This window comes from Leuresthes tenuis, unplaced genomic scaffold (assembly GCF_036924035.1).
Source record: "Leuresthes tenuis unplaced genomic scaffold, fLeuTen1.0.hap1 SCAF_12, whole genome shotgun sequence".
NCBI lineage: Eukaryota > Metazoa > Chordata > Actinopteri > Atheriniformes > Atherinopsidae > Leuresthes > Leuresthes tenuis.
This window is the reverse complement of record NW_027325366.1, coordinates 26749450-26764120: the sequence shown is the minus strand read 5'-3', so window position 1 is coordinate 26764120 and position 14671 is coordinate 26749450. Positions and strand designations below refer to the sequence as shown.

The 14671-nt window shown below is 39.6% G+C and overlaps 1 protein-coding gene across 15 annotated transcripts in view; it reads right to left on the bottom strand.

The window, feature by feature from the left end:
- The window catches only part of stxbp5l (syntaxin binding protein 5L), a 123079-nt gene that overhangs the window by 3051 nt on the left and 105357 nt on the right, over window positions 1-14671 (bottom strand). For 5 of the 15 annotated variants that reach the window (XM_072397310.1, XM_072397309.1, XM_072397314.1 and 2 more), the window contains 5 exons: window positions 13723-13776; window positions 10938-11117; window positions 4147-4251; window positions 2826-3065; window positions 579-942 (listed from right to left, as the gene is read on the bottom strand). In XM_072397310.1, coding sequence (XP_072253411.1) covers window positions 579-942; window positions 2826-3065; window positions 4147-4251; window positions 10938-11117; window positions 13723-13776 — 943 coding nt within the window. The remainder of the gene's footprint in view (window positions 1-578; window positions 943-2825; window positions 3066-4146; window positions 4252-10937; window positions 11118-13722; window positions 13777-14671) is intronic. The other 10 variants (XM_072397312.1, XM_072397316.1, XM_072397318.1 and 7 more) reach the window with 6 other exon arrangements.

Here is a 14671-nt window from a genome sequence, read left to right as displayed (position 1 = left end):
AGTACTAAGTCAAACCAAGTGTCTGTAGACACAGATACAGTCATAAAAATAAGAAAGTAAACCTCCTTTTCTAGGTTTCAAAGGTTTTTACATATCAGGATATTACAAAATTTTAAATTACAATTAAGGCCTTTACAGTACTAGTTGTAACACTGTCCACAGACCTAATGCTCCCAAATTAAATCAAGTTGAATGTTTGAGTGCTTTTATATACTGCGTTTTATTGCATGTCACCTTCATGCTATGTGACCCTCAAATTACAAAGAAAGTTGTTCTGAGTTTCTAATTTCTGGAAAAAGAAAGCAAAACATGCAGATGACTCATCATGCACTAATTTAGCAACCAATGACATGCTTTATTGTATTTTAGATTTAAATATAGCTGATGCAGAAATGTGGGTGGGGTCTGCTCAGGCCAAAGAAGCCAACCAATCAGAACAGACTTTGTAGGAGCAGGGAGACCTTTATAGTTTCTACTTTTACAGAAAACTACTTTACATCACTAAGCTAGGAATTGCAAAGTACTTTTAATGCAAATATGTCATAAGTCATAGCTCTGATGTGCACTGGAGATTATACCTAAGAGTCATGACATGTCCGTTGGCACAGAAGCAGGCCAGGCACACACTGTTACACACAGATACCACGTCGGCTCGCAGCACAAATGATGACTCTGTGATGTTGTGGACAAAGAGGCATGACTGTGAGGGCATCAAGAAGACTTTGGCCTGCCTCTCAGAGCACACCACAGCCAAATGTCCCTCTCCGCAGGCATCCTGGGAAGATGATGGTGAAAAGTTGACCAGCTTGCGCCTCCGTGGTCGATCAGGGTCCTCTGGGGCGTTCAGGTCCCGCCAGACCTCGTATGGGCTCTGAATGACAGTTCCCATGTAGTCCATGAAACCAAAGCGTAACACGGAGCCCTTCAGCATTTGGACAGCTCCTGGGAAAGTTAGGGTAGAGTCAGGAGAAAAAACTTTTAGAGCTACAAATGCCGAAAAAGGCTAAACATTTGCTTCCAGTCAAATATTACTATCCTTATCTCTGCTGAAAACAACCCAATTTTTGCTGAGCTTCACACACATGTAGATTGAACCCATTATTTTGAGTTGAATTGACAGATAATGAGAAAACAGAGAGGTTCAAATGCTCTAATCAGTTTTAAGCACCTACCATGGTTTACCTTTTTAACAACATTTAGCTTCTTCTATAATCCATGATTATCACACACACAAGAGGACACTGCTATTTTCAAAGACAATCCACAGGAACTTTAAAAAAGTATTTCTTTGCTTGCAAGTGAGTCTGTGACATTCGAGGATCAAGTTTGCTTCTTTAGTCTCGAGAGTGCAAGTAATGTTTCAAAGGGCTTAGATCTGTTGGTATATTGATGTTTTTACTATGAATATGTGACCTTTGTCTTCAAATGTCACAGCTTCTAGATAAGTAATGCAAGTTTGACTGGCTCTTCTTTGTTTCGTCACTTAAAAAACAATGAATCTGCAGAACCTTCTGAGCACTCAAGAAGAAGCTGTAGATTGAAAGATCATGCATGGTGAATTCCCATAAAAGTGCAGACTTGCAGACTACAAATCCCACCTAATTGAAACAAACAAAGTTCAGATGCCCTCTATATATGACACTGTGCATTTAATTCCTGGAAAAATGACCAGCTCTCATCTTAAAAGCCTTCTTCAGCGTGGCATCTTTTACATAGTGAAAATTTTTTGTGTCAGTCATACAAATTTCAAGTGAAATAATGCTGAAAACTAACGTTTCTTTACTTGGTTAAGTGTACTGGGTTGTCAAGGTGAAAATAGATAATAAGAGATTACTTGATCTCATCTTTGTAAGACCAGAAATGACCTATATAACAATGATTGAATTATAAAAAAAATAATTATTGTATTTTTAGTAAGTTTGAATTGTTGTAAGTAAACTTTGGTGCTTATATGAAATGAACTTTTAGCAAAAACAAATGATTTTTTTTCTGTGTGCATGTGTGTGGTTCACTTTTGGAAGTCTTAGTCATTGTGAAACTATTCACACGTGTAAAAACCTGATTTCCACTCCCATTTTTAGACATAAATGGATGCAGACGCTATCCTAATTTGTTATTTGCATATGAAGACATCATTTGTACTACAACTAAAGCAAGAGTATGATAACAAAAGACAAAACAAAAGTGTGTCATAGCCACAGCAGTAGCCCGTAGAATCCATGGGACTCCATATTTGATATATTCATAAGTCTCAGTAGATCCTACTGTGAAAGTGTCTTTACAAGTTGTTTAAAAAAAAGGAAAAATCAACAAGAAGCACTACTAAAGATCTTCATTGTCTGTATTAAGGTCTGTTTTGAGGTCTGTATTGAGGTGCATAAATCCTGTATATTCCAGTGTCATAACTACTGACCAGTAGCCAAATTCATTAATCAGAGTGTGTTCTAAACTGAAAATGTATAACAGTTGAACAGGTTCACGTGATTCAGTTGGAAGTGATTTAACATCTTAAAAATACTCCTAAGATAAAGATAAATCTGGTATCTCATTTATCTTGTATGATTCACTTTCTCCCTCATTTATGTATTATGTCACTGTCTTGATTTTGTTGTTAAATGAACTGAGACCTATTTTGAGATTCCTTTAAAATTCAGTCAGTGGGGTTTGGGATGTGAAATCTAAGCACACGAACAATATTGCCACAACAACCAGTCACAAGATGAGCTGTAAATAAGCAAACAGTTTATGCAGATTAATTAAATGCTCCATTCAATGGAAAAACTAACAGTGAGAACATAAGCAAAGCTGATAAGGATAATGCATACCGCTGGGGCCAATGGTGACAGGCTCCTCCATCCTCTCCTCCTGGTCGGTGGGGATGGACATCGGAATGAGCTGGACTACGCCTAAGCTAGTGCCTACCCATAGACATGGGGTGGGCAGAGCATCGCTTTTGCGCCCATAGGACTCTCCAAATTGGAGCGTGGTGATGGCCTCTTTGGTGTCCCGGTCAATGCTGGACACACTGGAACTGCGTGAGCGGCTGAAGGAGTTTTCACGACTCTCTGCAGATGCAGCCGCCACCAAACACGAAGGCATGGCAACGTCAGAGAGGATGCAAGAGATGGATGTGAAGCAAAGATAGAGGAGGGAAGGGCAAGAAAGAGCAAGAAAATTTATTGGCAATGGTAACAGAATGGTAGAAGAGAATGTAAGCATGGTAAGGAAGAAAGGATGGAAGTATGAGATGACAAGCAATTAAAAGGAAAAGAGCATAGAGTGAGGAAAAAAGGGAGAAAGATAAGGAGTGCAGAAGACATTTTACAAATATGATCTGTCTGCAATTACATTATGTAAAACAGCAACAAAAATATGCCACTGAATAGATGTGATACAGTAAGAGGCAAAGAGATTAATCATTACAAAGAGACAGCCGGACAGAAACACAGTGTTTCTCAAACACACACCCAAACGCATACATACACATATCTTTATGCCTGAAGTTTATTGACACTAAACTGGTCTTTAGTCCCTAACAGGATTCCACTTGGCAGACAGTCACAAGGATGTAAACATATGCAGACTGGAAGCAGCACCAAATTCAAAACCTTCTTTTACCGCAGTTCAAGTGCTACAAATTCAGGTCCTCCATTGTGTTCTTAAAGCCTCCATCATGAAAGTATTTCTGTATTGCACCATGTCTGAATAATTCAGAGCCAGGAAATGTGCTGTAATGCACTCCCATCCTCATGTCACACCAACCGGGGACTTCATGCAACAGCAATACAGATGGGTGTAAAGCCCAGTGTAGAATTTTTGAGTGAAGATGAAGTAACAGATCTATAGATAATTTGGTAATGGTAATTTAGATCAAATCAACAAAATATCTGCATCAGCTGAACAATGAAATGAGCTTTCTGCAAAAGATTATGAAGCCTGGTAAAGATTCAGTAGTACTACAAAAAAGATGACACCTCCCGCGTGGCTCCTACACTGCTCAGGACAAGATGCGGCAATTCAAGGATGTTTAAGAAGACACAGGGCTACAGGACGGACTGACATTCTGACGGACGGACGGACGAACGTACGAACGTAAATTGGTCAGTAGGACAGCAGTGGATGTGTTTGTGGCCGAAGCCCCCTTACCTCTCTCACTCCAGCAGTAGGAGGTGGTGGTGTGGTGCTCGTCGTGGGAGTACATAGTGACTCCATGAAACTGCTGAAGCATTGCCCTCCTGGATGCATGCCCTACTTATCCCCCAACACAATGAACCCCATAGAAAAAAAACCACACACCCCCATGACCCAAAGAAACAAGTACACACAAGTGGAGCCATACCGAGCCAAGAAGAAGATGAGACAGACAGATGAACAGCAGTACCAGTGACAGAAAGGGAAAGAGAGAAAGATGCAACTGAGCGTAGAAAATTGCTTTAAAAAAATATATACAAAGACAAAGAGAAAAAGACTCGGATTTGTTTCTGGTGGCCACACTTTTCCTTGCGTATCCTTCTTCTCTCTGTGCAGCACCATCTGCTAATCTAAACACAATTGGCAAGAGTAACTGGTTTCTGTGATTCAAATGTTATGAGTAACTCTGACACAGCATCCCTACATGTGCTGCACTGTGGTCGATGAAGAGCTATTATACAGCCCTGTTGTGTTAAAACCAAAATTTTGATGCTGCTTTCTCATTGATCCTGCTGCCATTTGTCAATCCGTTACAAAACAGGCACATGGAGCAAAATAGGAGAATGTTATGAATGACTACATGCCAGTTGGTTGTTCTTTCCAGTTCACCACCATTTCGGAGTAGCATATTATCCCCCCCAACAAAAGATTTGGCCATCTTTGACAACAGTTCTGTATAATGCTGCTGGCAACCAAACACATGTGCTGCGAGACTGGGTGGTTTTGCCGTGTCTTGCCGAGACGTGATTACGCTGTGTGGCAGAGCCTGTGGGGTGCTGGCTAATGAAAGTCAGACACTGTGGTATTCTGACAGGACTCAGGGACCCATGGGGGCCCCCTTACAGGGAGCCAGAGGCAGGCGAGGCGGTATCGGGCAGGCGACAAGGAAAGGCAGACAATCTGAAGTGAGACAGAAAAAGTGCCAGAGCTAAGCACGTACACATACACCCACACACATCTTAGATAGACAGGGACTGACACCTGGGAATGATGCTTAAATCCTATTCTAATCTATGCACTGATTGTGAATTTGAGCACAACTTTGCACCAAACATATTTGAATGTTTATTCACCTGGAAAATTAGGAACATTTGACTTGAGACAAGTAAGTTAATATTAACAGAGCTTCAAGAAGAACTTCCAATATCACAGATGTATCACTGTATAACTATACTGTATATATGTAATAGTGGGCCAGTGGCCAACTGCTTCTGCATTTGTTCTATCTTCCATTTAAATGTGGATGCACAACATCCTTTGCATCTTGACAGCCAGTCACCTCATCACCCTACTCAAATGTTGGATATGACGGCTTTTCCTTCTGGATTAACAAACAAATGAACTGATAACACATCCCCTATAACTTATAAATGCTCTTAGACCTCCTCTAAGAATTGCATTTAATTAAAAAAATTAAATGTCATACAACTGTTTCTTTAATATTTAATAGGTGTGCTGTCTAATTGGAGATAGATGCAAGGGAAATGTTGACTATACATTAAGTCTGTCCTTTCCCTCCTCTGTCTCTTTGCCTGGCATGCAGGCCTCATTAACATCAGCCTAATTTCTCGCACTGCTTGCTGACCTTTAATTATTCCAGTTCTCCTGCTGGCTGTTCGCTGTGGTAACCCAGTGCAGTTGATACACAACAGTGTCAAAGGTAGACAACAAATGCAGGATGAGCAAACGTCTACAGAGAAGAGGGACTATTCACAACCTATTTTTACCAGAGTAAAACTTTTATATTTGTACCAACCACAAATATACATAATCTGGATCTGCTACTCCCAGGTCATCACAAAGTAAGTGTATTATCGTGCACAGCTAAGTCAGGCCTCCGTTAGAGCGGAGTAAGGCCATTTAATTAGACTTGCCTACTTGTTTTGATACACGAGCACGGAAGGGAACTGATTTATTGATTTTTTTTTTTTACGTGTGTCCACAGAATACAGAATATGGTGAATGTAGCTTGCAGCAAATAAAGCTGAGTTGGACATCATTGCAGCTCTGTAAATTTTTAGAAGCTGTTTGCTTTATAATTTTAGAAATGAGATGCACATTATCTCTTGTGGTTAATTCCACTTGTTCTCTGCCTCCTCTTCTTTGTAACTTCTGTAACTCACAGGTGAAAACCAAAGATAGGAACTGTGGTGCATGTGCAGAGCATCTCAGCTACTTTAAGTTCAAATGAATGCATACACGTGCATTCAGGAGTAATTAGGCTTACAAGTACCGGTATATTATTTGAGTGTGTTTGTTTAACAATAAGAAATTTCATTTTGTATGATTCCAGTCAGACTAAAAAGTCCCTCTTTAGTCAAACTAACACAATAATTCATAATAGTTTCAAAGTCTAGCAAGCTGTTATCGCCTGTGAGGAGTCGTTCCTGCTCAGTTGTTCAGTATGACATAAATTTCAGAGGAAACTCATCAATAGGGTAAGGATAAAGCAATTCGTTGATGGGGTTTGGGCATCCCTAAAGTGCCAAAAAATTCAATTCTAACCAATACATTAGTTGTTTTGCCCTGCCATGGACTGGCAACTTGTCCAGAGTGTACCCTGCTTCTCGCCCAATGACAGTTGGGATAGGTTCCGGCCCTTCTGCGACCCTGAATTGGAATAAGCAAGTATAGAAAATTAATGAATGAAGATTAGTTGTTTTTTTTAAGCCCTTTTACAAATATTGAATGTATATGCCATCTCAGCGTGGGTGGTTATAACTTCATACTTTAGTTTACCTGTCTTGCTCTGCCATACAAGGGCGAGGTCTTACTCTCCCACTGTTTGTGTTTCAGCTCTTTTCAGGCAGTGACAGAAAATAATGAGCAGCGCCACATACGAATGAGCTGTCTGCACGCATGCGGTGGTGCTCTTGAGGTTTGTCACAGTGAGAAAAAAGAAAAAAATTCTGTCGACTGAAACTCCCTTTTCGACTTACCACTGAAATCACAGTATCGCCTTTAAATTATGTGTAAAGTGACTTTGTGAGACGAAGTCACCAGCGTCCACCTTGGAACTACAATACAACACTAAGCTATCTGCTAATGTAGTTGAGCCGAGATAAGAGTCAAGACAGTCTGAACAGACAGTCTGAACAGAGTCGAGTGACCTGCTGCAGGCAGATGTGCAGTAAGGAATAGATGTTGGGCTAATTTGCATTTTCATGGATTATAACATTAGGCAACGGTATAGTTACATCCAAGCAATGTTAAATCATGAGCAAATTGTTCTTGTAATCTTGCTGAAGCAGGGCGACATGGCTGTGCTAATCATGCACACTTGTCTAAAGTTGCACAATCAAATCTGGAGAAGTCTGTCAAACAGCTTCTTATGGATAGTTTCAGAGCTCATGGATACTTTAAATCAACTGTGGAAAAGAATGTTCTCTGTTGGTGTCTGCATTGCTCTGGCTGACAATGCACCTGCAGCCCAGGAGGTGACTTTAATAAAACATCCAGCTCATGCTAATAAAGAACTGCTTCCCTCTTTGTTCCAGGTCACTGTTGTATAATGAGGTTGATGAAGATGGCAACGTGAACCTAATTGCAGAATTGATGTAAAAAGGCTGAGCTCTGGCTTCACAAACAGCACTGGAGTTTACAGTTTGCATGGTTGCGAAAAGTCATCAAGGTTTGTACTAAATTAAATAATCTCTATGACTTTTGAGCATGGCATGGATTTCTACTGACAAATTTGCTGTTGCTTTTTGTCTGCATGATGTTCGTGCAGGGCTGCTGTAGTAGTGTACTGTCACAATGCTGAGTCTCCTGCCTTTCATGCCTTCTCTCAACTGTTTTCTCTTTGACCTCCGTGACTTTACTGAGACTTTAAGGTGATCTGACAGAGGTCTGTCTAAAATAAATCACAGCCCATGAGTCAGCCATGACTGAGGGACCAGTCTTCCAGAAGTTTATTCTCAAAATGAGAGATAATTTATCTGAAGCATCCGGACTCTGAGAAAAGTTGCAATGTTAGCAGTGCATCGTATGATGAGGATCCTGAAGTCCTTGACTGATGTGCATGTAAATTTACTCCCAGCCGATGTACAGTGACACATTAAATTAGAATTACACTTTAAAGTTAGAGCGCCACAGTGTTAAACAACTTCTCAGCCTCCAGGGTCAATCAACCTCCAGCCACTTTTATGGATAACTCGCTTTAATCTTCTGCCTGAACCTGCTGTCTGTTTGGCCAGTGTCTGCTATCCTCACTTCTATTTTAACCACCGTCAGAATATTTTCCTGCAAAAAAAATCATCTCTTAATTACGTTTTCCTGTGACTTTCTGTGAGAAATTTTGTTTTGAGAGTAGAGGAGGTCCAATGAGATGTTCATGACGGCAGGAAAAAGTGAGGATTCCTGTAAAGATGAAAAATGTGCATCTCATTTCTGACTAAGGGGATGTTGTTTACTCAGAGGCAATAGATGTCCTGCGCTGTCTTGATGTGTGCTGCCTGGCAGTGACAGATTAAGTGCAGAGATTCATAAATATTGTGTAATTAAATGTTGTTATACAATCCTCACGGAGGACATTCTTCTGTGTCAGCTCTGATGTCAACATTACACTGCTGGCTGTGACATTCTTCAAGTCTTCACTTGATTGCTGTTTGCTTTTAGCTGTTACTTGCTTTGTGAGAGAAAAAAAGGAAAATATATCCAAACGAAAGAGGAAACGAATACAGAGAGACGGATTACCACAAACATTCGCATCCTCATTCAGTCACAAACAAAAAGCATAGGTACATATATTCCCATACCAATCATGGGGATATTAAGCTACTATTGGATCATTTTTGTAAGTGAGAGTCAGGGTGGGATCAATAGGAAGTGCGATGGTTAAAAACATTCTAATTTGTGGATGAAAAAGAAAATCTTCTGGTAATTTAGGAACTTAAAAAAACAAAAAAGCAGATGAAGAAATGCTTCCCTCGGCTCAAGGTCTGATAAATTATGAGAAAAGTTGAAGGTGTGGCCACACTACATAAACTTGTGTGCTGTTTGCTGATTTTCAAAGGACATATTAGAAAAGAAACACAGAACAGAACAAAACGGACAGGGAAAAAAGATATTAAACTTCACGTCACCAATCTAGCATATATCTTGAATAGGAAAATGTGTTACACGGTAAGTAAATACCTCAGAGGAAAAAAAAAACACAAAAAGAAAGGTACTGTGGATATAAATAAAATATTTGGTTAAATCACAAAACATTGCACCAACCTTCAGGCCTGTTACATGGTCGACACAAGCGTTAGTATCAAGGCACACAATGCAAAGGCTGTTGCTCTTGCATTCAAAAAAAGCAGAGCCTGCAGTCAAAAAGTTGTAAAGTAATGCTAATGCAAGCTGCAGAAATGATAGGTAATAATGAAACCACTGTTAGGTGAATTAAAAAGAGTTCTTGTGAGGGAGAACTTATTACATTGTGGCTGACCCCTGACAACTTACCTCAGTGTGCAGCCGCTGCTTGACAGTTTTTTAAACTAACCTCCCCCCTGTCCTTATTAACCATAAAGGCTACTGCTGTTACTGCCACATCAACCTTTCTGGTCTCGAATGGCAAATACAGAGTTTGCAGTGATAATGGTTACAGTCTTACCACTTGAAATTCTTAGTAATTACTGCTAGCTACTACAGCTAGCATTAATTCTGTGAACTAGTTTAAATCACTGAGTTCAGTTGACCTACAATGATGAAAGAAAGTTAATCTATAATATGCTGCCGCACAGATAGGTGTGGCACTGTAACAACTGCAGCTCATGTGCCAGCAGACAAACTCTATGTTCAACCCATTCATAACTCCTCTTACTTTAGGTCTTTTATTTTGGAACAACAACTGTAAATGACACCACACTATGTGATCACACAAACATTCAGCATCTTGCTATGTGATGACTTCTCACTACGTTTCCCTGTGTGGTAACATTGGCGGTGACATCTCAATACGTAGGAAATTAGATCCACTGTCCACACTGTCAGTTTGGCCATGATCGCTTATAAGGAGAATGGAGGGGATGGTGAGAGGTACTGATCTATGGTTAACAATGCAGGGTATCAAGAATTCCTGCTTAACGTTTTACGCAGCACTATTGCTTTTCTACTTGTCTTACGCTTGCTAATGTCAGGGTTAGGAGTTAGAAATACATGTTGTGGTTGTTAGATGTTACAAAATCCTTGGTTAGGGTTTAAAAAAATACACTATCAAATTCATTATTCATGGTTGCCATGGTTGCTGTTACGTGTTGATTCGAATCAACACGTAACAGGAATGATCGGTCCATCAGAAAACAGCAGCTGATATGATGACAACTTGCAATATTCTAACCATGGATTGTGACACCACTTCATTTTGGAGATGAGGACAAGTATACTTGTTATACATTTTATGGTGAGACAGGGATGAAGCTCCTGATATTATGAAGATAAATCTCTTTACAACATCCAGCAAAATGTACAGCTCAAGAGTCCTGCAGTGTTTTGGCAAAGTTATAACAAAACGCTGATAATAAAGACGGTTGCAAAGCTTTCTCTGACTACTAATATGTTTTCTATACTATCAAGGCGACAACAACACCATGATTTCAGATTTTACACTGCTAACTTGCATTAGCATGTGCTTGCCTTGTGTTAACTATGTTTCAGGCCCTAAACCACTTACCCAAAGGAGAGAGGGTTACATGCACTTATAGGGACAGAGGGTTATGGTACGGAGTCTAAGGATGGGAGTTGGGAAGACAAGCACACACCTTCAGTGTGGGACACAGGCAAAGAGATCTCCATGCAAGCAGCGGACTGGGCCTTGCGGAAGGGCGGTCGGCCAGGGCCTCTGCGGGAAAGCCGTGGCCCCTCGGGACCCATCGGAATGCGAGGCTTCCCCGCTGAGCAGGACTGGGAGATGGGGCTAGTGCAATGTCCATTGACATGATCTGTAACAACGGCAAAGCATTAGCAAATAACAGGGAGAGGGAAATTATTAAACTTGTAAACATACTGTATTCCACTGCTACAACATCCATCTTCATGAGGCACTGAATAAGCAGTGAAATTAAAACAAAATAGAATCTCAAACAGAGAAAAGGAAATTTTTACAAATGTAAAACACTGTGTCCTTTTTTATTTTTTCAAAATGCAATCTGATAATCATAGTACATGGCCTATGAAGATGGAGTGTGTGCAGTGTAAAGAAGAGCAAGCTGATTTTAGAATTTGGTTGTCAAGTAAAGAAAATGATAGTGAGGGAAAGGGGGAAGAGTGCGTGAAAAGAGTTGAAAAGTGGTTTGAAGTAAGTATGCGCAGGGAGGAGAAATAGATGCTGGAGCCAAAGAAAGAAAAAGAAAGTGCAGAGGAAAATTGTGACTGCAGCTTCATCTAGTCTGTGCAAGAAAAGAAATATGAAAGAAGAAAGCAGGCTTGTTTCATCTCCACTTTGTGTCTTTTTTAAATCTTTGTTACAAAATCTTGTTTTTAGCAGAAGCTGTTTATTTCTTTTTCGAGCCAAAAGCCTTATGACAGCTTAAATCAAAGATCAAAGTTATGGAAAATCAGTTTAAAATCTTTAATATCCGCTCTTTTACTCGAATGTAAAATGAGTTAAGTTGTATGGGGCAGAGAGCCATCTACAGATGGTACAGACATGAAAACACTTGTTACTCTCCCTCGGGACTGCATTTGTTGGAAGCTTTGTTCATTATTCAATGCAGAATGCTTGTGGGACTAAGAGTGTGTGAGCAAAACAATTTGTTTACAACACAACCTAATTAAAGCAACAAAGAAAAGAAAAGCAGGATTGTGTGGACTGGGTGGACTCTGCTGTTCTTTGTTGTCTGCAGCTTAGTTAATAAAGAAGCTGACAAGACAGCCATAATTAACAGCCTTACGATACCTGTGCCTTGATACTCCCATTCTCTCTTATCTCGAGAGACAAGTAATAAAACAAGGCTTAAAGCATAAAAAAAGGGTTAAAGCATTTGAGATTGACAGTAAGACCTGATGTAATTGCTTTTCTTTATTTTTTATTTTTTTGTTGAAATCCTTGTATTTGCACATTCATGACTTGTGAGGTTGAGCAGCATTATGCTAACATGGTAGACAGTGGCCGTGGCTCACTGTCCGCTTAGTAGTTTCACATGTCTGTGGAAACTAGTATCCTTTCCTTCTGATTCACGCAGAGATGATTCAATATCAAAGTGAAGATGAAAAACTCCGGGGTGCCACCCAGTCCGCGTGCAACACACAGCACCCAGTTTCACAGCAGGACGGACCGAGGCAGAGCAGTGTCTTTTCTCTGCATTAGTATCGGGCTGATGAAACCACATGACTGCACTGTATCTGCCTTTTGGTTTTGTTATTGTAAATTTCAAACAGCGATGCAGTCAATCAATCATTTGCCCCAAAATGTTCTGAAGGAAACTGGTACATAGCAGCAAGGACAGCGCCTTACTCTGACATGCAACCCCCCTGGTTACCACACATGTCCATCTAGATTGTAAAGACTTGGACACACAAACACAAAAACCCACAGACACACACAAGTAAGTGAAACGCCCTGTAACAAACTATTCCAGTATTTTTCTTTTCCTTTTTTCTTTTTATCATAACCCAAAGCTGAGATGAGCTTCTTTATTGTAGATTTTTACAAGAAAGATGACTTATTGGTATTATAATGTACTTTAACCTCTTTTCCTGACAGTATATATTTTTTCAGAGTCATATTTGTCCCTCACACAAACTTCACTGAGCTTAAGATACTTTACCATTTAAAAAACTACTGGAAATGTACGATGGGGCAATCAAGATCAGGACGGTTCCTTCTCAGTTTATTTTCAAATTTGGGATAAACTTTTCACTCTTACGGTTGCTGATAACAAAGTGTTTCTGTACCTGCTACATAAAGAAATGTTAGTAAATGGGGAAAGTCACAGAAATAAGTAGGCACAGGCATATTTTATGTTAGAGATGCAGTAGTTTTCAGAATGGACAGCTTGTGAGACACTGAAGAAGAGCAAAGGGAAACCTGAGACTGTGATATGTATGTAGCAGTTAAGAGATGCATGGTGGTGGGGAGCTCATTTTCTGTAATGCAGATGATCCAGTCAAAAATGAAGAAAGACTGTTTGAGAGAGAAATGATCCAGTTACAATGAGAAAGACAGAGGCAAGGCTGTCGATGGAGGCAAGATTACACAAAATCAGAAGATGGTCCAATCATGATAAAGCAGTAGAAAAGCCTCTAATTTAAATATGGAAATTAATTACAAATCACCTTTAAAAACACTTGCAAAATGCACAAAAAATAGACAGTAGAGTATAAAATCGAAAAACATTAAAGGGCCTTAATGGACGAACACTTCAAGCCAGTTGTCTCTTTGGCTGGTTGAACAGGAGAGAGTAACAGGGAAACTGAAAGAAGCTTGAGTGAGACGAAAAAATTAATGCAACGTAAAAGTCTAGAACCTATGACAAAAGCAGAAAGTAAAAGACTAAAAGGAAATAAGAAAATCAAATGAAAACTGCTGGCTTTCGCCTACCGTACCAAGATCAGTCTTAAGATCTGTGGGCAGACTTAACTTTCTGCCGGGTCCCTTTACTGAAACAAAAGAATAGGAAACAAAGCACCAGTTAATCTCTTCAAATAAAAAGAAAAACAAAAAGAAAATAAAAATAAATTATATTGAACCAAATCAAGTTTAATCTACTGTATGTCAAAAAATGACAAAAGTGTAACTAAATACCTGAAACAAACAAACAAAAAAAGAAAAACAACAAAAAAGAGAATGGACTTCACTCAAATGAACAAATAACCAGAGCATGCAGATTGCTGCAGATGCACACAGCAGGCATATTTCAAAATGCATGCTCCATTGTTGTCCCAGGCCAGTGTTCGGAACTATTTTTGCAAGACTGGTAATAGCCAGTTCTGAGATGGTACAAAAAAAACTTCTCCATTGGAGAATCCAACTGTCACACACTTGGATTGGATGACACATTATCTTTTCCCCATTATTCACTTAGTTACAACAAATGCAAATAGTTTTTTTGAGTTCCAACAACAACAGAACTATTTACTCCTGATGTACCTCTTGTGGAACCCATTTACTGAATATCTAAAAGTAAATTTTGACAAAGGTTTGAAATACTGAGGTCTGGTTTGACAAAAATTTGTTCTGCTCTAATATCTATGTAAAAGCTTTCTTGCAGAGGCCTGGGACGTCTGAGATGGGGGCACGAATAAAAAAAAAAGGTGACACCTCAAGGTGCCGATACAACAAATCACAGTCAGACACGGAACCAAAATAAGTAGGTAACACATTTTGCAAGCATTTTGCAGTAATTAGAGAACTGCAAAGGTTCAACTTGAGATGCTAGTCAATTTCCCCCTCAAAAAAAAAAAAATAGAAATAGAAATGAAAATAACAATAAAAAAAAAATACTTCTTTGAGTCTTTGTTCTGAATGATCAACTATGTATGCATGTAGAAGGCG